The sequence below is a fragment of the Macaca nemestrina genome, chromosome 5 (genome assembly GCF_043159975.1).
Source record: "Macaca nemestrina isolate mMacNem1 chromosome 5, mMacNem.hap1, whole genome shotgun sequence".
NCBI classification, from domain to species: Eukaryota; Metazoa; Chordata; class Mammalia; order Primates; family Cercopithecidae; genus Macaca; species Macaca nemestrina.
In genome coordinates this window covers 135395527-135418570 of record NC_092129.1, presented here as the reverse complement: position 1 = coordinate 135418570, position 23044 = coordinate 135395527, and the positions used below count along the sequence as shown (strand labels likewise).

At 42.5% G+C, this 23044-nt stretch overlaps 1 protein-coding gene across 1 annotated transcript in view; it reads right to left on the bottom strand.

Moving 5' to 3' along the window:
* LOC105490913 (TNF receptor superfamily member 21) overlaps window positions 1-23044 on the bottom strand; it is a 73807-nt gene that overhangs the window by 38577 nt on the left and 12186 nt on the right. Inside the window, exons 2-3 of the mRNA XM_011756890.2 lie at window positions 12366-13017; window positions 10370-10864 (exon numbers count right to left, since the gene is read on the bottom strand). Of these exons, the coding sequence (XP_011755192.1) occupies window positions 10370-10864; window positions 12366-13017 (1147 nt within the window). The remainder of the gene's footprint in view (window positions 1-10369; window positions 10865-12365; window positions 13018-23044) is intronic.

The following is a 23044-nucleotide window of genomic DNA, read 5'->3' as shown; positions in this document are numbered from 1 at the left end:
AGGTAGACACATACCACTTCCCCTTCTGGCTTGATTATCATCTGGGGACCATTACCAGTGTCACCCAGGTTATCCAGGGGGAGATAGCAGGTCAAGCTCTGAGACACGCCTTCCATCCCTGCCTCCTCATCTACCCTATGCCCCTGATAAGGGCCAAAGGGCTATGTTCCTTCATTCCTTTGCTTCCCTAACCTCAGTCTCCAGTATCCTCATTTATCTTCTAGGTTTTTGCATCGCCTGTGTGTTTTCTCATTCAAGAAACTTGAGTAATTGTTTACAAACCAGAATGTCCTCTGCACTGAGCAGAAGAACCCTGCAGTCCTTTGACCAGGAAAGCAACATGTCAAATATAAAGAGCACTGTCTCGGGAATTAGAGAGCCAGGCCTTGGCTTCCCTCTAACCCTACTGGCCATGTGACTTCGGGCAAGTCACCCTTCCTTCCTGTGCCTCAGCTTCATCCTCAGTATAATGAGAGGAATGGACTAAGTGAATCTCTTCTAACCCTGACTTACATACAAACACACACACAGACACACACACACACACACACACACACACATTCCCCATGATCTTCATTGCTCTCCAACTTGTAAATTTTCCAAAAAATAAAATGAAAACAAGCACTATGTTACTAAAGCCTAGTAAGCCCTAGTCCTGGAACAGTGCCTTGAACATGGTGTTCAAATATATATAATTAAATAAAAACATCACAAGTTAAGCAGTCGAATAACAAGTCTTTTTAAAGATTATTTTCTAGTTTTTCCTTTCCCCTGAGATCCCTTAAGAGTGAACCTGGTTACAAACTTATCCCAAACTTCCCTCCATCATTTCAGAGTAGGATACATGTTTACTTCATATAATGTATTTCCCTGCTTTAGCCAAATTCCAACTAATTCAGAATTGGGCAGACATTTAGCTTCTATTTAGGCAAATAATGCAACCTATAGATAACAATAACTCTCAACCAAGAGATAATACACCAAAAAGCAGAACAAAGAGGGAGAAATATCATCTAAGACAGCGAATAATTCCTCTCTAATTTAATATCTCTCATTTTTCCAGGAAGAAATTTGGTTGTCATAGCTAAAAATATACCCTGTGGACAAGAGGTCTACCTGGGCCCCTGGAAAGCCACCTTCTTCCCAGCAGAGCACTTAGCCTGTAACCTGCATGTGAAACCAGACGTGGACATTGCCTTTCTAGAAGTGAAATAAATTATTTCTATAACCCCGGCCTCCACCCATATATGAGTGACAGTTTTCTCCATTTGCAAGAATCACTTTTATGTTATCTTGTAAAATTTAAGCACGTAGTCCCAACAAATTACAAGGATTCACTGATCTGTGGTAAACATGTAATTTAAGGAAGTTTTTACTGGGGAGAGTCATGTTCACACTAATAAGCCATGATCAGAAATACTAAAGTTAAGAAGGATTTCCAGTATAGCCAAAACCTGCACCTATTTATTAATACTTAAGAGACTGGGAGGGTTTTACTTCCAGGACATGTGTATCCCAGAAGCTGGCTACTCTCTACAGGTGGATATGACCTATTGACCTCTTACCAGCCCATACAAGAATTGAGCAACTTTTCCAAAGCAAGTAAAGCATTTACTAGGTATGTAAATACCTCGTGACCCACCTTGTGACCAATGCAAGGTTGTTCTCAGGAGTTCTGTTTATGGCTGGGGCTCCTTGGCTCATATGAAACCAAAGTGTCCCTCATCATAAATATTCAGAGATGGATGAAACCTTTGGATAGGACTTTTCCATTCCTTTACAATCAGGCTGCATGCTAGAATATTATAATTTTTGGTTACACACTTGAAGGGAATGAAAGACTCAAGACATTACTAGTTCTATAATAACTGCTCAATTTCAATTACTACAAAAATATCTCACATTCGGAAGTAGGATCAAGATGGCCGAATAGGAACAGCTCTGGTCTGCGGTTCCCAGCGTGATCGATGCAGAAGATGGGTGATCTCTACATTTCCAACTGAGGTACCTGGTTCATCTCACAGGGACTGGTTGGACAGTGGGTGCAGCCCATGGAGGGCAAGCTGAAGCAGGGCGGGGCGTTGCCTCGCCTGGGAAGCACAAGGGGTCAGGGGATTTCCCTTTCCTAACCAATAGAAGGCCCTGACAGACAACCGGGAAAAACAGGACACTTCTGCCCAAATACTGCACTTTTCCCAAGGTCTTAGCAACCGGCAGACGAGATTCTCTCCCGTGCCTGGCTCAGCGGGTGCCACACCCACAGAGCTTTGCTCACTGCTACTGCAGCAATCTAAGATCGAACTGCGAGGTGGCAGCCTGGCTGGGGGAGGGACATCTGCCATTGCTGAGGCTTGAGTAGGTAAACAAAGCAGCCAGTAAGCTTGAACTGGGCAGACCCCACCACAGCTCAAAAAGCCTGCTTCCTCTAGACTCCACCTCTGTGGGCAGGGCATAGCTGAACAAAAGGCCACAGACAACTTCTACAGACTTAAACGTCCCTGTCTGACAGCTCTGAAGAGAGAAGTGGTTCTCCTAGCATGGCATATGAGCTCTGAGAAGGGACAGACTGCCTTCTCAAGAGGGTCCCTGACCCCCATGTAGCCTAACTGGGAGTCACCTCCCAGTAGGGGCCAACAGACACCTCATAAAGGCAGCTGCCCCCTAGGATAAAGCTTCCAGAGGAAGGATCAGGCAGCAATATTTGCTGTTCTGCAATATTTGCTGTTCTGCAACTTCCGCTGGTGATACCCAGGCAAACAGGGTCTGGAGGGAACCTCCAGCAAACTCCAACAGACCTGCAGCTGAGGGACCTGACTGTTAGAAGGAAAACTAACAAACAGAAATGAATACCAACAAAAGGTCATTTGCACCAAAACCCCATCTGTTGGTCACCAACATCAAAGGCAAAAGGTAGATAAAACCACAAAGATGGGGAGAAACGAGAGCAGAAAAGCTGAAAATTATAAAAATCAGAGCACCTCTTCTCCTCCAAAGGAGGACCTTGTGACCTAATTTAAATAGAAATTTTCACTAACCTGCCCTCACACTCTCATAAACCTGGGGGAAAGTGCTTTCATGTTGCAGTGAGCACACAATCCTTCTGTGGCTTCAGGTTGGCATTGAGCGTGGTCTCTTCCCTCTGACTAGCAGCGCAGTGTTCTCCACCCTACAGCACATTGCAGGACCCCTCAGGCCAATGTTTTTCCTGATAGAAACCAGCAAGACAGTAGGCACACTCAGGTAAGGCACAAATAAACTGTCACACTGATCAAAATCTGGTGGCCCTTCTGTGATGGGTTCAAGTCTCCTGATTTTGCAAAGAAAGACGAGATGAAAAGAGAGGAAGTGCCTTGCCTGAGATCATCCAGTCTTTTAGTAGCAGAATAGATCTGAACCTCAGCTTTCCCAGACCCCCTCCTCTCTTCTCTATGGCTCCAGTTTGGCAAAGAGATGAATTGTAGCAGGTACATGGCATGTACACCTGTGAGGTGGACCCATACATAAGATGGAGCTCTCCCGGTGAAAACTGACATCTGTTAGGAGATGGAGGAAGCATAGAACAATTTTTAAAGGAAAATACAAGGACAGCTGCCACCTTTTCCTTGCTCCCACTCATAGCTGATGGTTCTCCTTTGTTACTTAACCCTTCAGCAGACTTAGAAACAGTTACTGCTAGAGGAAAAACTGAGCTCGAACTGTTGAAATTCGAGAAAGTCTCCAAGAATCAGACTGTTTATCCAAGCTGTGCAAGCCAGCAGAAGGTGAAAAAGAAGCTGCTAAAAGATGACCAGTCTATGGTGTAGACCAGATGCTGGTACACGACAGCCTGCAGGACAAACCACCTGTTCTTGCAAATAAAGCTTTGCTGGAACACAGCCACACCCATCATTTACATGGTGTCTCTGGCCACTTCATACTACTGACTTTCAAACAGAGTGGAGTAGTTGCAACCTGTAATCCTAAAAATCTCCTAGATTCTCTTAAAATACTTCGTAACTTGCTGACCCGTGGTATAGATAGCTTAGGGAAAATATTGTTTTGGACAGCATATATTTACATCCAAGTCTAAAGTCACTGAAGGTCAATCCATTTCCACACTAGTTAAACATAAGCACCCAAGCATTTACAAAGCTGCCTTGGCCTTTGAATTAGCAGGGTTCTCTCTCCTGGCATCACCCTGCTCTCCAGTGTTCATTGGCTGATGTGTTTCACTTTGAAATAAGCAAATCAGATAAGGGATGTCAGCAATCTTTTCCTAGTCAGTTTTTGCGTATATTAAAGCAGTGCTGTTATAGAAGTCTCCTTTAGCTCTGAAAAATAATTCTTATCATCTATGGCAATTTAGTATAAAGAACCCACCTGAAGGTCTCTATGTTTAAATCCCTAACACCAACATCAGTATGTCAACAAGAAAAAAACCAATGCAATGTCTTTAAAACAATACGGTCTTAAAAAGTATATGTAGATTAGTTAATTTATGGGTGCTGTACACCAGTGCTATCCAAGAGAACTTTATATGATGATGGCAGTGTTCTCTATCTGTCCTATCCAATATGGTAACCACAAGCTATGTCTGGCTACTGAGTACTTAAGATGTGGCTGGTGCAACTGAGGAGCTGAATTTTTAACTTTAGTTAATTTTAGTTTTAAATTAAATAGCTCATGACGCTAGTGGTTACCATATGTGCCAGCTTAGCTCTGGACCACCCCTCCTCGAGCCCTATTCCAGGCATAGGGAAACACACAGTAAGACCCAATGTCTTCTCTCTAAGAACTTAGAAGCTATGTGGGGAGACAAACCACATAGCCACAAAGAGTTAAACAGTGACAGATGGCGAGAGCTAAAGGAATGAAGAAATTGCATCTTAGAATCCAGTTCTACAGGATAAGACCTTTGCCCTTTTGCTGTAGTGGGTACAAAACAATCTGCTTGAGAAACAGTGCCTGCCCCGACTGATTTCATAATCCCTGTTGCAGCTGATTTAAAGGAGATGCTGCCTATCTACAGCATGTGCCTCATGTAACTACGTGGAGAGGGATCACTGTCTCTAACAAATGCTTACTGCAGTGTCTCCTCAAGGCAGAGCACTGAAGAATGTGCTAATCAGAAACTGAGCAGGTTTAAACTATATCCGATTCCTTTGTCTCCCACCTTTTTCCCCTCACTTTTCTTCACAGTCTGAAGGAAAAAGGAAATATGATCCAAGCCAGAAACTGCCGATGTTTTGTTCCTTTAGTCACTTTGCAGAGCTTCTTTGTCCATAAGTACTTTCAGGGCAATTCTTACTCCTCACCTGCTTGTCAAACTTCCCCTCTAAATTTCTAGGCCAACTCGTTGCTGAGAACAAGACTTCCTACTTTTTTCAAATGGTTAAAGAGGGAGGAAGAATGGGGAGGGAAGGGAGGAAGGAGAGGAAGAAAGAAGGAAAAGGGAAATAGTAACGGCACAAATTAAAAACAGCAATGAGCGAACAGCAATTGGGTTCTGTTCTCAGCTACACTGTTTTTCAGTTGGGACTGGAATACACTTTTGTAGCCTCCATAGCTATAAGGAAATGAACAAAGTGTTTTCAGCTCATTGGTGACTTTTCTTAGTGCCATGTATGGCCAATTGTATAGGGATTAAGTTCTACTATCTTTACTTTTGTTCTTTTGTGACAAAACAGATCAAATAAAAAATGTTTTCCATGTAACCTAGTGGTTAATGTGAATCCACATATATCCTTAATTTTTAATTAAATTGAACTTTTTGGACACTCCCCCGCCACTTACCCCATTATGTTGAGGTTATACAACATAAAGAAATACATCTTTTAAAAATGATAAAAGCATGACAAATTGAGTATTAACAATATTCTTTTTTTTTTTTTTTTTTTTTTTTTTGAGACGGAGTCTTACTCTGTCACCCAGGCTGGAGTGCAGTGGCGCGATCTCGGCTCACTGCAAGCTCCGCCTCCCGGGTTCACGCCATTCTCCCGCCTCAGCCTCCGAGTAGCTGGGACTACAGGCGCCCGCCACCGCGCCCGGCTAGTTTTTTGTATTTTTAGTAGAGACAGGGTTTCACCATGTTAGCCAGGATGGTCTCGATCTCCTGACCTCGTGATCCACCCGCCTCGGCCTCCCAAAGTGCTGGGATTACAGGCTTGAGCCACCGCGCCCGGCCAACAATATTCTTATCTTGCTGACACTTCAACCTCTTAACTATAATTTTGTATATAAACATTCTGAAGTACTTCCAATTCCTGTTGCTGAAGTAGATATACTACATGAAACCACAGTCCAGTCCCCAAACACATACCAACATCTACCAAACATAAAATTGCTCTGACTTCAGAAAGGAAGAAAGCGTACAAAATACCACAGCACCCTCATTCTTCCATCTCCTAGCCATGTAAGGCCTCATCTTATGTTTCCAATACTAGGACTCCATGAAAGTACGATTGTAGCTTTTAAAGTTTTTCACCTTTAAAAACTGTAAGTCCATGGTAGATGAAGATGGATGAGTAGAGCTGAATAATAAAAGAGGTTTCTGTTCGCAAGAAAGACGGAAACCAATGGCCTAGCTTCAGAGTTCGGAGGATCTATATGGCATCCAGGAGCATGACTTGTTCTACTGAGGGTAGGCAGGGATAAGTAAGACCTGATAGAAAACAACCCAAGGCTAAGCCATTTCCTTCCCACCTTATCCTCATGAACAATTCAGTGTGAAATAGACAAGGACCAGGAAAAGATCTTATTATACAGGATTATCTGCTGGCCAGAACTCAGTGCAATCAGACCAACAAAGCCCTATTTCTAGAAGCCACTCTGAGCACCTGCAATGGCTTTACTAAACAGAACCTCTCTTTGTAATAGGATTTTACCCGGTTGCATGTTTGAGACTAGCAATTTGGAAAGAAAAGACTTTCCTTAGAAAAGCATCTTAAATATAAATATCCCAATGCAAAAATCTGAGGAACAAGCCTAAACTATTGGAAGAGACAGTTATGCCTCAATGAAACTACTGTAATTTAGTTTGAAAAGCACATTGCTGAGGTACTGCTTTCACAGAAGGGTAGGATCGGGCTTTGTTTGATTTGGCACTTCCATTATTTTTACAAAGTAGGATATTGTTTTAAGGACACAGGCATAGTAGTTTATAAGGTTACTATGGTCATAAGAACATCTAAGATCATTATATTAAATTGCTTTCTGCTGCTGGACCAGTTTTTACTCTACCACTTGCTGTGTTCTCAAGAATTTTAAAAACCAGACTGCAAAAGAGAGTTTTAAAATGTAGCTGATCATAATCTAATCTATAAAAGCAACTACTAAAGGAATGGAGTTGCTTTTGTAATAAAGTGAATAATGAGAGGACAGTTCCAGATATTTAATTATCTACCAGGATGTTCACATTGTTTTCTACTAATTGGGTAAATCTGCAACAGAACAAATATCCTGACTAGCCACTTACAGGGCAGTTTAATGCAATTCTGATCCTAGACTGGATCCTACGCTAGAGAAAAAAAAGTATATTATCTACCAAGGGCCTTATTGCGTCAACATACAATATTGGCAAATGAAAGGCAAAGGATTGTAACCCTGCTAAATTTATTAAGGTTGAAAACTGTAGTATGTTTTCTGCAGAGAATAGTCTTATTGTCAGGAAATACATGCTAAAGTATCAGGGGATAAAAGGCCATAAAATAATTAAGAAAAAATATTTTTTCCATGTATGTATGTGTATATATGTACATAATTATGTATTATATATTACATGTTATATAATGTATAATAAGCTATTCTATAATGCATATTTTATAATATAAAATCTATGTGTGTGTGTGTGTTTTATTTATTTATTTTTTTTTTGAGATGAAGTCTCACTCTGTGGCCCAGCTGGAGTGTATGGCATGATCTTGGCTCACTGCAACCTCTGCCTCCAAGGTTTAAGTAATTCTTCTGCCCCAGCCTCCTGAAGAGCTGGTACTATAGGCATGTGCCACCACACCTGGCTAATCATTGTATTTTTAGTAGATACGGAGTTTCGGCATGCTGGCCAGGCTAGTCGCAAACTCCTGACCTCAGGTGATCTGTGTGCCTCAGCCTCCCAAAGTGCTGGGATTACAGGCATGAGCCACCGCACCTGGCCCTATAGGTGTATTTTTTATGTAGAGAGAGCAAACGATAAAGCAAAAGAGCAACATGTTAATAATAGGTAAACGTTGGCACAGGTATATAGGTATTCTTTGTACTGTTGTTGCAACTTTTCAAAAGTTTGGAAATATGTACAAATAAGATTTTTTTTTTTAATTAAAAAGAAGGGGGCAATTGAAGCTTTCCCCAGACAGGCTTCCAGTAAATAGTTGTCTTATTCAAGTTAATGCAGGATTAGACTGCTAAGACCCAACTAGGATGTTTGCTTCTGTCCGACTTTCACTTGACTTTTGACCATTTACATCATAGGTGTCCAATCTTTTGGCTTCCCTGAGCCACACTGGAAGAAGAATAGTCTTGGGCCACATAAAATACACCAACAATAACTGATAAGCTTTAAAAAAAAATGCTGGGGGAGGTGGCTCATGCCTGTAATCCCAGCACTTTGGGAGGCCGAGGCAGGCAGATCACCTGAGGTTGGGAATTCGAGACCAGCCTGACCAACACACAGAAACCCCATCTCTACTAAAAATACAAAATTAGCTGGGCATGGTAGCACATGCCTGTCATCCCAGCTACTCGGGAGGCTGAGACAGAAGAATTGCTTGAACCTGGGAGGCGGAGGTTGCAGTGAGCCGAGATCGTGCCATTGCACTCCAGCCTGGGCAACAAGAGCTAAATTCTGTCAAAAAACAAAACAAACAAACAAAAAAACCCTCATAATGTTTTCAGGAAGTTTATGAATCTGTGTCAGGCCACATTCAAAGCTAAAACTTAAAGCTGTCCTGGGTCAGGGGTTGGACAAACTTAATTTACACAAATCAACAAGGGGAAGCAAAATGAGTTGCAAGACTTTAACTTTTCCTAAATTTTTCATTATAGAAGTAGCATGTACTTAGTACAGACAACTTGGGGAAAGTACAGAAAACTAATAAAGAAAAAAGAAAACCATGCATAAATCCCACCACACTGGGGAAAAAGAAATGTCACTTTAGCATATTTCCATTCAGTCTTATTCTCAAGTTTTATGAGAGTTGGGATTATATTCTATAAAGTATGTGGTTTGGTGTTTGTTTTTTTCCTTTAACCTAGTATAAACACTTTCCTGGCTAAAATCAAAAACTTCATAAAATCTTGAATGTCAACATAATATTCCATTCTATGAATACACCATAATTTACTTAGTTATTTCCCTAAAACTGTCCTTCTGTTGTTTTCAATTTCTGTGAGACATGATGTTAGTTTAAAAGTTTAAGATCTTTGTGCTTATAACTTTGTTTCAATATTTCTGATTATACCTTTATGATAGAGTCACAAGAATGGAATTGCCATGCCAAATGGTATCAATATTTGTAAGACTACAAAAAGCCAAACTGCTGTTTAGAAAAGTAGATACACCCCTTTCTCTTTGAAGGGAGAGGACACACCTGAATGGGGTTATCAAAACTGGACTGAAGTTTCATTTAGGATTTAAAGAAAGGGAAGTTACTGCACAGTCTGAAAACTGCAGTCTTCAGATCAAACTGAGCTCTGAGACAAGTTCTGTAAGCTATTTTTTTTTGCCCTCAAAAGAGGAAAGGCCAAAATATTCCAGCCCATATGCAACACATGCTGACTACCAGGAAAGTAACATTGAGCCTCAGATGATGACCAACCTATTAGGCTTCTGGGGTCTACAATCCAAAAGACCATCCTACCCTCCTGACAGACATGGGATCCTAAAAAGTTAAGTGGGGAAAATATATATGTGAGGAAATTGTTAGGAATCTAAAAGCAAGAAGAAGGCAAACTTATGACAAGTTGGGTTTTGTCCCCTTTACTTGCTTCACAGCCTAATCGTATAGAAAAAGCAAGTGCTCCAACAGTCAGGAGTCTCGTCCTATCTGTCCTCAAAAACAACTAGCCTCTTGTTTGGATCAATGTTGCCAAATTCCTCATTTGTTAAATGACAAGGTCAAACAAAGTTCCTAGGGGTCACCCAGGTCTCTGATTCTGCAACATTCTTCTGTTTTAAAGGCACCAGGGGAAAAGGAGGAAGAGAGATTACTCTCTCTGAATGTATTACTTCTAAAAAGACAGTCAATCTCTTTTTCTATAACACGACTGGATCAAGTAGTGTTTGGTCTACGAAAGAGATTCCACAAACTATGCATTCCCATTCCTTCAGAAAACAGGGACCAGGGAAAAAGCAGCAGAGAGATCTGTGAGCAAGGAGAAAAGAGAGAAGGCTCACCATGGCCATTGCAGTAGTAGATCCATTTCTCCCGGTTCTGGGTTGGAGTCATGGATTTCTTCAGCCCTGCCTTTTCCACAATGGCACTGGGATCCTGCCGGGGCCCCTTTTTCAGAGTCCTCGAGCTTTTCCGGATACTGCACACCACAATCACCACAAGCACCAGCAGCAGGAAAAGCACAATCATCCAGGGCAAATGCTCATTGATGTCAAAATGCTTGTGTAGGTTCTGTCTAGGATGTCCCCTCTTGGGGCCCTTGATGGGCGTGCTGGACTTCTCGCCCCCAGTGGCCTCCATGGACGGCAGCAGCTTCAGGATGTGTCTGTGGTGGGGGCCTTGCTGGTGGTTGACTACCTGAAGGTTTGGGAGGGTCTTGTTCACGTCTTCCTTCCCCCTTGCTGAGCTTGTGTTGTCAGGGACTGTCCCTTCCTGGATGCTACTCAGTACCTTTGGTCTAACAGAGGCAGAAGAGTTGGATTCTGTTGAGTTCATGCCTAGAAAAAAGAGTAAGGAGGGGGGAAGAGCTTTTCCATATTTGGGGATCTATACATTCCCTCCTTTCCCAGGTCATCTCCAAGCTAGGCCAGATAATCAAAGATGAGATGACCTTTGGGGCTTAAGAATAAATTATGTTGCACATTTTCATAAAGACCCTATGTGGAAGGCAAAAATGGAACTGAACCACTAAACTCACTTTCTTACACCAAAACCAAGGGCATCCTTAAGGATCTGACAGCTGAGCTTGACAGCAGCTTCTCCTGTACTTCATATACTGAGCAGGCACAAACATGTGCAGAGATCTAATCAATTCTTATTTTCAGTTTTCAGAGAACCAGTTCAAATTTAATTCTTTTGTCCATCCTCCTTCTCCCACCTTTTGACTATTTTATGATGCAGTGGTAAAACTGAGACTATGACTAAGATAAAGAAAAGAAATCAAATGCAAATTTGACTAGTGAAAGACTTGGTGGGACAGGTCAGTGATTAAGAGCATCTGTTAACAAGAGATTAAACAAAATTTGGGCTGGCAGCTCAGCGGACTTCTCTCAGAGAAGTCTCCACAAGTAATCTTCATTAAGAAGTATGAGAGATGGGAATCTTGAGTCCCAAGAGACAGGACTTAGCCTAAGAAAAGCTGGAGTGGCCATCTGAACTCTTGGAGGCTGTTTCTTCATTTCAATTGGCATTTGTAAGATGGCTCTCTCCACAGGGTTATCATGAAGGCTAAATGTAATCATGCATGAGAGGACACTAGGAGGAACAACTCAAGTGGGTCATCATCTCATGAAAATTACATTCAATCAAAAAGGATTTGAAAATAAAGCATAAATTTTATATTCTGCTGGAGGTTCTGATGGAAAACTTGAATAATTGATACAAGGAGTAAAGTTAAAATCATTGGGAAAAACTAAAGTTATTATTTTCCAGACATGAGTGCTAGTTACCTTCAATCTGATACAAATTTGCCTATTTCCTGATGCTTCTAACTTTCCTACCCATTCTTTGCCCCACCTGGATTCAAAATTCGTCCCTCGCTCCCAGATGGAATGGTATTTTCTCCCTTTCTCCCTCTTTCTCTGCTCCTGCCTGTGTCTGCCTGGGACTGACTCCATGTTGGAAAACTTTTAATCTGGAAGGAACCTGAAACATCTAAATCATTCATTTGTTTGACAAGTTTGAAACCGAGGCCTGAAGAGGTTAAGTGACTTACATAAGGTCACACGCTGTCCTTGTTTCTCTTGGTCCATATTTTATAGCTTAATGTGACCTAGTTTTTAGATATTTGATCTCCCCTAATAGAAAACTTCTGAGTCTACATGTTTCTACTAAGTCCAAAGAAGCCAGATTTAATTAGCCACCATTTGAAGGCCTCTTCTCCAAGGGGTGACTTTGGAATAACAAAGTGGAGAAAACATCTTTGGTATAAGCCCACTCTTGGTACCGCCACTGGGCTCAAAGCCTTCCTCAAATAAATAATTCATGAGGTTAAGTTACCTTTGGGAACATAAGTGGAGGAAGGGACTTCATGGGAATCCATGTGCTCTGGGCGTGAAAAGATGGCTGTGCCAGGGGAAGGTGAAGTGGAGCTGGAGAAGGACGGAAGTGTGCCACAGACGTTGTCTGCCTCCTTGGTCCCCGGCTTGATCACCACCAGGTTCTGACTCAGACAGTCTGTGTATGCTTTGCATTTCATCACACTAGAAGGCACATCTGAGAAGGTACCCCGAGCACACTGCTTACACCGCACATCCTCAGTCTCTGTCCCTTTCTTCCGCACACCCCAACCCACAGGACACACCGTATGGGGGGCACAGGTTGCGTTAGACTGGAACATGCCAGGTGGGCAAGTGCATTCTCGGTCAGTCAAGGCAGCACAAGGTAATTTCTCAATCATTGGCCATGGGCATGGCTGACTACAGTCATGGCATTTCTCTATGCCATTCTCATGCCTGGTAAAGGTCCCCACAGGGCAACTGCTGCAGACGCGCAGGCTTGTGTTGGTACAATGCTCAGAGACATAGGTTCCTGCTGGACACTTGTCACAGGTTAGCACCTGGCCGGTGGCACGGTCAACATGGCGGTATGTGCCAATGAGATTCGAGGCCTTCTGTTCTGGCTGAGCTGTGGTGGTGCTAAGCAATCCAAGCTGAAAGAAACAGAAGGGGAGGGAAAGGAACAAAAACCAAGAAGATGTTACATAGGAGCAGGGGAGAAAAAGGGTCAACAATTCCAGCACCACCATCATCATTCCTGTTAAAGATCCGACCAGGACTGCATCCTCTTGACAGCGTGCTGCAACACAGTAGAACTACAGAAACGAAGACGTGGATCCCATCCTACAGCTTGATCTACTGGCTGTGATGCTTTGGTTTCATTGCCTGACCTTTGCCTCAGCTTCCTTTTTTTCCATTTGTAAAATGAAACTGACAATGTATCTCAAATTGATTATAAAAATCACTTGAGAATATGGATGTGAAAACACTTCATAGCTGAGATTTAAAATGTTATATACGGCTGGGTGCAGTGGCTCACAATCCCAGCATTTTGGAAGGCCAAGGCACGCGGATCACCTGAGGTCACGAGTTCGAGACCAGCCTGGCTGACATGGTGAAACCCCGTCTCTACTAAAAGTACGAAATTAACCAGGCATGGTGGCACATGCCTGTAATCCCAGCTACTCGGGAGGCTGAGGCATGAGAATCGCTTGAACCTGGGAGGCGGAGGTTGCAATGAGCCGAGATCTCGCCATTGCACTCCAGCCTGGGTGACAAGAAACTCTGTCTCAAAAAAAAAAAAAAAAAAAAAAAAGTTATATACTAGACAAAATCCAAATGCAATAGGAAAATAACTTGCTAAATAGTTCTCTTCCTCTCCCCAACCCCAATGTTAAGCTGCCATTTCATGGTGGGAGGACAGGGCAGCTGAGAACCAGGAAGGCATGCATTCAAGCTGCCACTTCCACAGCACCAGATTGCCTGCTTGGCATTACCTGACAGTCACGGCATGATTTTTTCATACAGTTTGCATATGTGAAGCTAAACTTTTATTTATTTGTCAAAACAGAGGCGGGCCTTTGGCATTTTTGTAATGTGCTTTAATCAACAGAGTTGATGCTTTTAGATTCACATTCACACCCTGTTTGTTCAGCCTTTGAAGACCATAGCTACGAAAGCATGGGCCTGCAGCCACCCAGGAGAGGAAGCACAAAGCTAGACCCAGCAAGAGGGAGTCAACAGGTGCTTAGGGGAAAGGAAATTATATTTGTGGGACTAAATCCTGAGGTCCTTCTGAAAAGACAGTGGGGGAGAATAAGAATATTAAGAGAAAGGTTTTCTGCATTAATCAATATTGAGAAGTTCCAACAGTTTTCACTATCCTTTATGAAACGCACAAAGTTTATGTGTCAGGGCAATAATGGCTGCCTCAAACTACCAGCTACCCAGCAGGGCAAATTCCCTCTAAATTGGCTGCTATAGCAGTGACTAAGAGAATATATCAAAAAATTTTTTCATAGTGATCAGTTTCTGTCTTTTTAGCACCTTGACACTTAATTCAAGGTTCAATTCTCTCCCACCCCAAAATTTAACTATTTGAATCAAAAGTATTTCCCTGAAGTCCCTTCCCCTATCCCAGAGCTGCCCATCTAGTTAAATGACAATATTGAAAACTAATTTTCAGCTTATGACGGTATATTCATTTTTTCTGTCGAGACCCTCCCCCCCGCCAAAAAAAAGGACAGTTGTTGATTCTCTTGTGAAGAAGCTTAACCTCATCTTAGAGCCTGGAAAAAATCTCCTGCTTGATGATAAAATCTGTAATGTCTTCCCTTTTCCCTTCTGACTTTACCTTTTGTTTTCTTGTTCCTTCTATTTGCAAAATAAGCCCCAGCCACCTTTTTCCGAGCACAGCAGATGCACTGGATAAAAGGAACCATCCTGCGGAGCCCAAGTTACATTTGTCAAGAATACCAGCTGGGCACAGTGGCTCACGCCTGTAATCCCAGCACTTTGGGAGGCCAAGGTGGGCAGATCATTTGAGGACAGGAGTTCGAGACCAGCCTGATCAACATGGTAAAACCCTGTGTCTACTAAAAATGCAAACATTAGCCAGATATGGTGGCGCATTCCTGTAATCCCAGCTACTCAGGAGGCTGAGGAGGGATAATTGCTTGAGTCTAGGAGGCAGAGGTTGCAGTGAGCCCAGACTCCGACACATTACTCCACCCTGGGCGACAGACTCAGACTCCATCTCAAAAAAAAAAAAAAGAAGAAGAAGAAGAAAAGAATACCAACGACGGGATTAGACCCTATCTCCCCACTAAAGACCCAACCCAAGAGGTTGCAAAAGTGGCTCTGCTCTGTACTTCCTGGCGTTGTCTACATCCAAAAGTAGTTTTAGATAGCTGCGGTGTTCTGAAAGTTTGAAAGCTGTATTAGTAACCCAAATGGCAGCTTATTACTCTTCAGTTAATGAAAGAAGAGAACTGAACCCAAGATCTGGGCAGGGAGTGGTGGTCCACGATGAATATCAGTCTGCTGTGCTGTGCGATCTAAGTCAGCCTCCCTACCTGTGTGGGAGGATGGGCGGTCAGACACACCCACACACACTCACCAGGGTGGCTCTGCAGAACGAGCACAGGAGGTCATGAATAGCAAGCATGTGTGGATTTGGGTATGGAGTTGGGGTAGGCTTCCTACAGCTTTCTATATTTCCCCCCAGATATGCACTTCTAAATCTAAAGTAAGGAAACCTGATTACTGAGTCACCAAAGAGGTTTTCCCAGCTATACATAAAACCCACCTCCAAACGCCACAGCCTCCACACTCTTTCTCAGACTTTATGTGGATTTTAGAGCTCTTTGTTCATTTGGAATAATAGATCAAGTTTCTAATTAAAGCAAAACTTGGCCCTGTTTAAACTGTATCATACTGGGTAACCCACTTTAGACAATGTGTCTCTAAAAAAGAACCTTTAAATTACCTCACACAACAAGAGACAATTCCAGTTCCCACAAGCAGAGCCCACAAACAATGATCCTTCCACAGTCATGTGCGGGCTGAACGCTAGAAATGAGATATGGCAAAAACTAGACACTATGAATTCATTGGACAAATGCTTACTGACGATCTAATAGGTGTGTGTAAGACACCATGCCATGGGCTGAGGATAGAACCTTGAGAACTCTATTCCAGCCCTTATGAAGTTCACATTCTAGGCTGGGATGAATAGAAAAAGAATATACTCAATTCTCAACTCCTGACCTCAAGAAAAAGTAATTACTCAATTAGAATTGAGATCACTGCTGAGAAAGAGAAATATAGAATCCTATGATAGGGAATTTAACAGGGGCTTCATAGCTCAGGGAAGTTAAAGAAACATTTTGATATAGCTCTTAAGGATGGAGAGGCAGAAATTAACTCCAGGTCAGAAGCAGTGAAAGGGGGTTAGACAGAGGGAGCACCAAAGCAAAAGTGTGAAGCAGAAGGAAGCTCAGTACAGGAACTAAAAATCTTGTGGCTTTATCTCAAGATGGAACAGAGGGGCCACAGTTACATCTGAAGAGCCTCCACGTGCTGATCTTAATTCAAAATGCAATGAGAAGTCATTAAATGTTTACATGATAGGTGGGGGGAGGAGGCATATAATTGCACCTGTGAATAAAAAAGCTATCTGCTTCAGAGCAGAGGGTGAAAGGGGTATATGGGAGAGTAGACGAGAAAACTCAGTTAGAGGGTGAAAACCAACATGGAAGGTGGTGGTGACTCGGACTAGGGTGGTGGATGTGGAAATGGAGAGAAGGTGACAGATTTGAGGGCTCAGGTTAGCTGAAGTTGGTGAATGATTACCTATGGAAGGGGAAAGAGGAAGAAATCAGTGGTTTTCAAACAGGACTTAAGTGAGCACTGGACAGAATACAGCTCTCAGGATGCCCCTTAGACCAGGGAGCAGGGGAGGTAAGCTCCAAGCCCCCCATCTCTGCCTAAACCAAGCATCTCCACTTTATCAATTTGCTAATGTGGCTTTCCAAGTAAGAATTTATTTGCAAGGGGTTTATTCCTGAAACAACTGAAAATCACTGAACTAGAGGGACCTCGAAGGCCTCTTCCAATTCTGAAGTAAACAGTTAACCCAATCTGTGCTGCAAAGCTGGAGGGACCGCTCCATGGGCTCTTTTGCCTGAGTGAAACCCTGCTGAGAGGAAGACTTGGCAATATCGCTTTCTCTTTATAGAGACTCAGATGGCACCTGAGAAAAGCCATTTTCCTAAGGCCTTTTAGTCAACTTATGATCTAAAACTAGGGCTTTTCCCACTAGCCTGGTGGCAACCCTCTGATTTCTAAGAAAATTAAAACACTGTAGAAATTATTCCCAATGATGATCTGGGAGTGAAGCAATGGGAAATGGGGATGAGGTGGACCCCATTCAAAAGTGGCATTTAAGAATGTTTTCCATATAATATGACAACAAGTTGAGATGCCACCCAAAGCTAATGCTAGGAAAACACCTGAATTAGGGGACGCAGTCATTGAAAAGTGCAAGAGAGTGGGAGCCAAAAGATCTGAGGCTGAGTCCTACCTGGTCAAGATCCTTAATTCCTTCATTTGTACAGAGTTGGATAAACTAGATCGGAGGCTCACCAAAGCTTCGGGTCTCAAAGGCAGCATCAAAATTACCTGGAAAGCTTTTTAAAAAAAAATCACATCCCAGCCCCATCATCTGAGATCACTGTGGGTCTGCAATGGGGCCAGGAATTTATTTGGTTTTAGCTTTGGTTCATTTTCTTTTTAAGCTTTCCAAGTGATTCTGATGCCCATCCAAGTTGTGGACACACCCTGAACTAAGGGCTCTAATCTCTGGTTCTGAGACACATTTTGGAGACAGCCCAATCGCACTCTCCGTACCACTCTCTCAGCCTCTTAATCAATCTGGCACTTTTAATTGTTTTAATATTGCCCTGTATTAATTAATATTTTTATGATGAAAATAAACATTCATGTAATAATTCTAATAATTAGGAACTAAAAAGTAAAACATTTAAGTCTCTGCTCAAATGCACTCATTTCCAGAGAGACTCTGTTAATTTTGGTGCACATCTTTCCAGACCCTTTTCTGAGCATTTACACATAATACATACGTACATGCATGCATACCTTAAATTGGCTGTTCCCATTGATTTTTGTTTTGTTTTGCCTTACACATTCAAGGGGACTGTGGATACATAGTGTTCTGTGATTTGCTTTTGTTCATCTTCTAACACTGCATCACTAAAATCTGCAAGTCGGACTAGGTTGTATTCACCTCTAACCCTCTAAGTGTTTACAATTATTTCTGTCAAGTTCCACCTTCCCCGTAAAGCCTTTAAAATTATTCCTAGACACCCAGATTCCAAGCAGATGAGTGAACTCTTCATCACATTTCCTGTTTCTGTTCATCTTATTGGTGCCTAATTATATATTGTCTTGTGATGTTTGCTGATGGCCACTTAAGTGTATATACTTATCTTCCCATAATGATTACAAGCAGCTCAAGGCCAGGAACGACCACATAGATTGCATTTCCTCCCTTGCACAACTACCTCAATAATGAAGATCATGGGAATAAGAAGCAAAGCATTCTCCAAGCCAGGGGTCAGCAAACTAAATCCCACGTGCCAATTGTTCCTATAAACACGTTTATTGGAATTCAGCCATTTATGTGGGTATTGACTGTGGCTGCTTTCATGCTACAGTGGCAGAGTTGGATAGTTCCAAAAGATACCTTATGTCCTGCAAACTTAAAATATTAGCCAGCCCTTTACAGAATACACTATATATACTATATGCTGGATAATATACTATCCAGCCCTTTATAGAGAAAGTCTGTCAACGCCTGCACAGGGCAGTCAAAAGAAATGTCAAAAAATACAGAGAGCAGAAGCTCACTCACAGAAATCGTCAGACCTCTGAGAGTTTAGCAATGAGTACTGAGATCTTGGCTTCCTTTCTTGACACCCACTCCAACTCACACACCAAATCTCATCCTTTCATCCCCTGCTTAAAACTCTCAATCACTTCCCACATGACTCAGGATGAAAGGCAAAGTCTTTAACAAAGATAGGGCTTTCTCTGGAATGCCATCCCTGACCACCTCTCCACTAATAAAAACAAGTTTCACAAGATCCCCTCATTCCCATTTTTTCCCCCAGTATGGCCACCACAATTTTGTACTTACCCATTTTTCAGTTTAGCATGTCTTCCCCTATGGATCACAAGCTCCATGTGGACAAGGATCAGGTCTATTTCATTTACTGGTGCTATCCATGCCCTCAAGGACCCGACTCATGGTAACGTCTGACAAGTGTTAGTTGAATAAATGAATGAATGGACTTACAGACCATACATAATTAGAACCAGCATATTAGAAGTGGTGGTAGAGGAAGTTGCTACAGATGAGTGCAGGTTTTTTTTTTTTTTTTTTTTTTTTTTGAGACAGAGTCTTGCTCTGTCGCCAGGCTGTCTGCAACCTCTGCCTCCTGGGTTCAAGCTATTCCCCTGCCTCAGACCCCCGAGTAGCTGGGACTATAGGCGCCTGCCACCACGCCCAGCTAATTTTTTTTATTTTAGTAGAGACGGGGTTTCCCCATGTTGGCTAGGATGGTCTCCATCTCCTGACCTCGTGATCCGCCTGCCTCGGCCTCCCGAAGGGCTGGGATTACAGGTGTGAGCCAACATGCCCAGCTGAGCGCAGGTTTAAAAGCAAGCAGGAGAAAACCCAAAGCCTCCACGATGTAGCCACAATAACTCAAGAGATAAAGCAGTCTGGCCTTATACCCTTCAGTACAAGGGCAGATACTTCATTTCATCTCCAAAGACCCTGAGGACATCACTCTGTTTTAACAGAATGACAAATGGCTTACAAGAATTACACTCTGCAGGGTACTTAAGGTGACAAGCAAATGTATCAAAGAGTTAAAACATTCCCTCCTCGTTTCTTTCTTTTTTTTTTTGAGGGGGGCCAAGGGGTCTCACTATGTTGCTCAGGCTGATCTCAAACTCCTGGCCTCAAGCATTCCTGCCACCTCAGTCCCCGAAAGTGCTGGAATTACAGGCATGAGCCACTGGACCCAGCCTCCCCTCTTATTTCTTCAAAAAAGATGATACTAACTTGGTGATTAGAATTATAAGCAGCATAATAAGATTATCCTCTGGAAGTTATCTATGCTCTGTCCTAGTTTAAACTTTAGTTATTTGGAAAATTTCATTTATCCAAGACATTTATTTCACCAACAATGGATACATGAGGTAAATATCAGTGTGCCATTCCAAACTATACAGGATTTATGAGCACTATAAAATGCCTACTGAATGACTGATTAAAAGGTAAACCCAGAACAACACAAATTTCAAAAGAGGGAGGAGGTAGCTCTAAATAACCAACTCTAAAGACTCCCTGGGTCTCAGCATTCACCCTGGTGAGCCACATCACACCTCTCCTGTTGTCACTTCTATTCTAGGACACAGAGATGTGCCTGACTAAGGACAGGAAGCACCCAGATCTGCAAAGACATGTCAGAATGTTGATGCCTATTTATTTAACAATTCTTACTCCATGACCTCATCCTTCAAACAAACAAAAGATTCCTCACAGCTGATGGTTACAATATATTTTTGTCATTCTTGTTCCCTATCAAACTCTAATAATTTTTAGTGGAAAATGAGCAAAGTCAAGGCAGCGATACACTTTTTTTCTATTCATAAAGGGCAGGCAGAGACACTGCCTATGAGTTTGTTGTAGAATTTTTTTAATGCTGCATAAAACTAATATTTGGAGAGGAAACCTGTTACTGTAGAGATGATAATGCAACCAAGTTATTCCTGAGATGGTGAATCTAAAACATGATAACAGATGATCAAAAGGCAAAAGCCAGGCAGAGCTAGACCTTTCAGAATTTCTGATCATTTTATTTTGAGCATCACATTAAATGTGTCATATCAAGACACTGGCTGCTTAGAATTCTGTAGATTTGAAGTGGGGGAAAAGGAACGCTCAAAGAGGAAGGCTTCAAGGACAGAGCTTCCACAAATCACAGACAGAACTGTTCCCAGTTATGTTATATACATTTGGTCAACTCTCGCATTTGCTACTATCCTCTCTGATTTAAAAAAAAAAGTCTTCTGTTGCTAAGACAAAAGCAGAGACCATTTTTAAAACTGGCGAATATAGAGGATGCCAAGGCTAGAATGTGCTGACTGCAGTACTGGAAGGAGGCAAGCTCAGGGGACACTGGAAAAAGGAAAAGCCATGTGAGACTTAACCCAGGGGCTGTTTTCCCTGGAACCTGCAATGCAGGAGAGTGTACACTCAGCAGCACTCAGTCCTGGGGCCACAGAACCTCATCTCCTTCCGTGTCCTTAGAAATAACTATTTCTAAGACTTCTGCATACGTTAAGAAGCCAAGAGTAGGCTACCCATTTATTTAGTCACTAAGTAGTAAATGAATTGGCATTCCATGCAAGACAGGAGGAAAGATGCAGAAGGAATGTTACTCTGTGCTCACTAAGGATTTAAAGAAAAGCCTATAAACCAAGGCAAAACCAATGACTCCAGCCAGTGCAGCAACTCCAGTATAAAAGCACACATAAACAAAACCTATTAATATTTTAGCCTATAGCGTGCTGAGCAGCCCAGATCTACCAGGTACTAGCTAGGTGTGATAGTGTGATCTAATAAATATATATTTGGTCTCTGTCCCTGGTTTCTGGTGCACAACTCCTAAAACCTTAAAATCTCCAGTCATAATAGTGTCTTTTGTATGCTAATGAGATGATTGGTGGCTGGGGGCTGCTAAGTAGCTTCAGGATAGGGGCTGGTCCTAAGAAAGACCAAGGTATGATTGAAGGGTTGGGACTTTCAACCCCACCTCCAACCTCAGGGAAGGGGAGAAGGACTGAAGGTTGAGCTGATCACCAAAGGCTAGTGATATAATCAGTCATGTCTAAGTAATGAAGTCTCCGTAAAAGCCCAAAAGGACTGGGGTTTGGAGAGCTTCTGGACAGCTGAACACCTGGAGATTCCCGGAGGATGGCACACCCAGAGAGGGCATGGAAGCTCCATGCCCCTTCCCACACACCTTGCCCTATGCATTTCCTCCATCTGGCTGTTCATTTGTATCCTTTATTATATCCTTTATTAAGAAACTGGAGTTGGGCGTGGAAGTACACGCCTGTGATCCCAGCTACTCAGGAGGCTGAGTAAGTAAAGTGTTTCCCTGAGTTCTGTGAGCCGCTCTAGCAAATTAATCAAACCTGAGGAAGGGTTTGTGGGAACCTTGATTTACAGCTGGTCAGGCCAAAGCACAGGCAAAATAATCTGCGGCTGGTGCTTGACATCAGATGTTGGGGGCAGTCCCCCGGGACTGTGTCTTTAAACTGTGGGATCCGACCCTACCTCCAGGTAGACAGGTCAGAACTCAATTGAATTAGAGGGCACTCAGTTGGTGTCTGCTGGAGAATTTGGTGTCAAAGGTGTTGTGTTGAGCCTTGTGTGCGAGTAGAAAAACACGTTGGATTTTTTTTATCCTTAATACTGGGTGGCCTTGGCAAATGACTCACTTCTGTGTCTCTGCTTCCTCATTAGTGTAAAGGAGTTAATTAGCAATACCTACTCTTCAAAGACTGTCTTGAGAATTAATTGTTAATACAGATAAAGCAGGCAAAACGTGTCTGACACATAGTAAGCATTCCATAAATGTTATTTTAATTATCCATCCCGCCAACTTAACGATGTACTATATTTTAACAATCTTTTAGTTTTTTACTTTTATTTTTCAAATTTTCTAACCAGTGATGGAAAATCCTTTCTCTTTTTACTTTTCTTTTTTTTTCTTTTTTTTTTTTGAGTTTTTTGAGACGGAGTCTCGCTCTGTCACTCAGGCTGGATAGCAATGGCACGATCTGGGCTCACTGCAACGTCTCCCTCCTGGGTTCACGCAATTCTCCTGCCTCAGCCTCCCCAGTAGCTGGGATTACAGGTGTGTGCCATCATGCCCAGCTAATGTTTGCATTTTTAGTAGAGGTGGAACTTCACCATATTGACCAGGCTGGTCTTGAACTCCTGACCTCAAGTGATCTTCCTGCCTCGGTCTCCCAAAGTGCTGGATCACAGATGTAAGCCACTGCACCTGGCCAAGACAA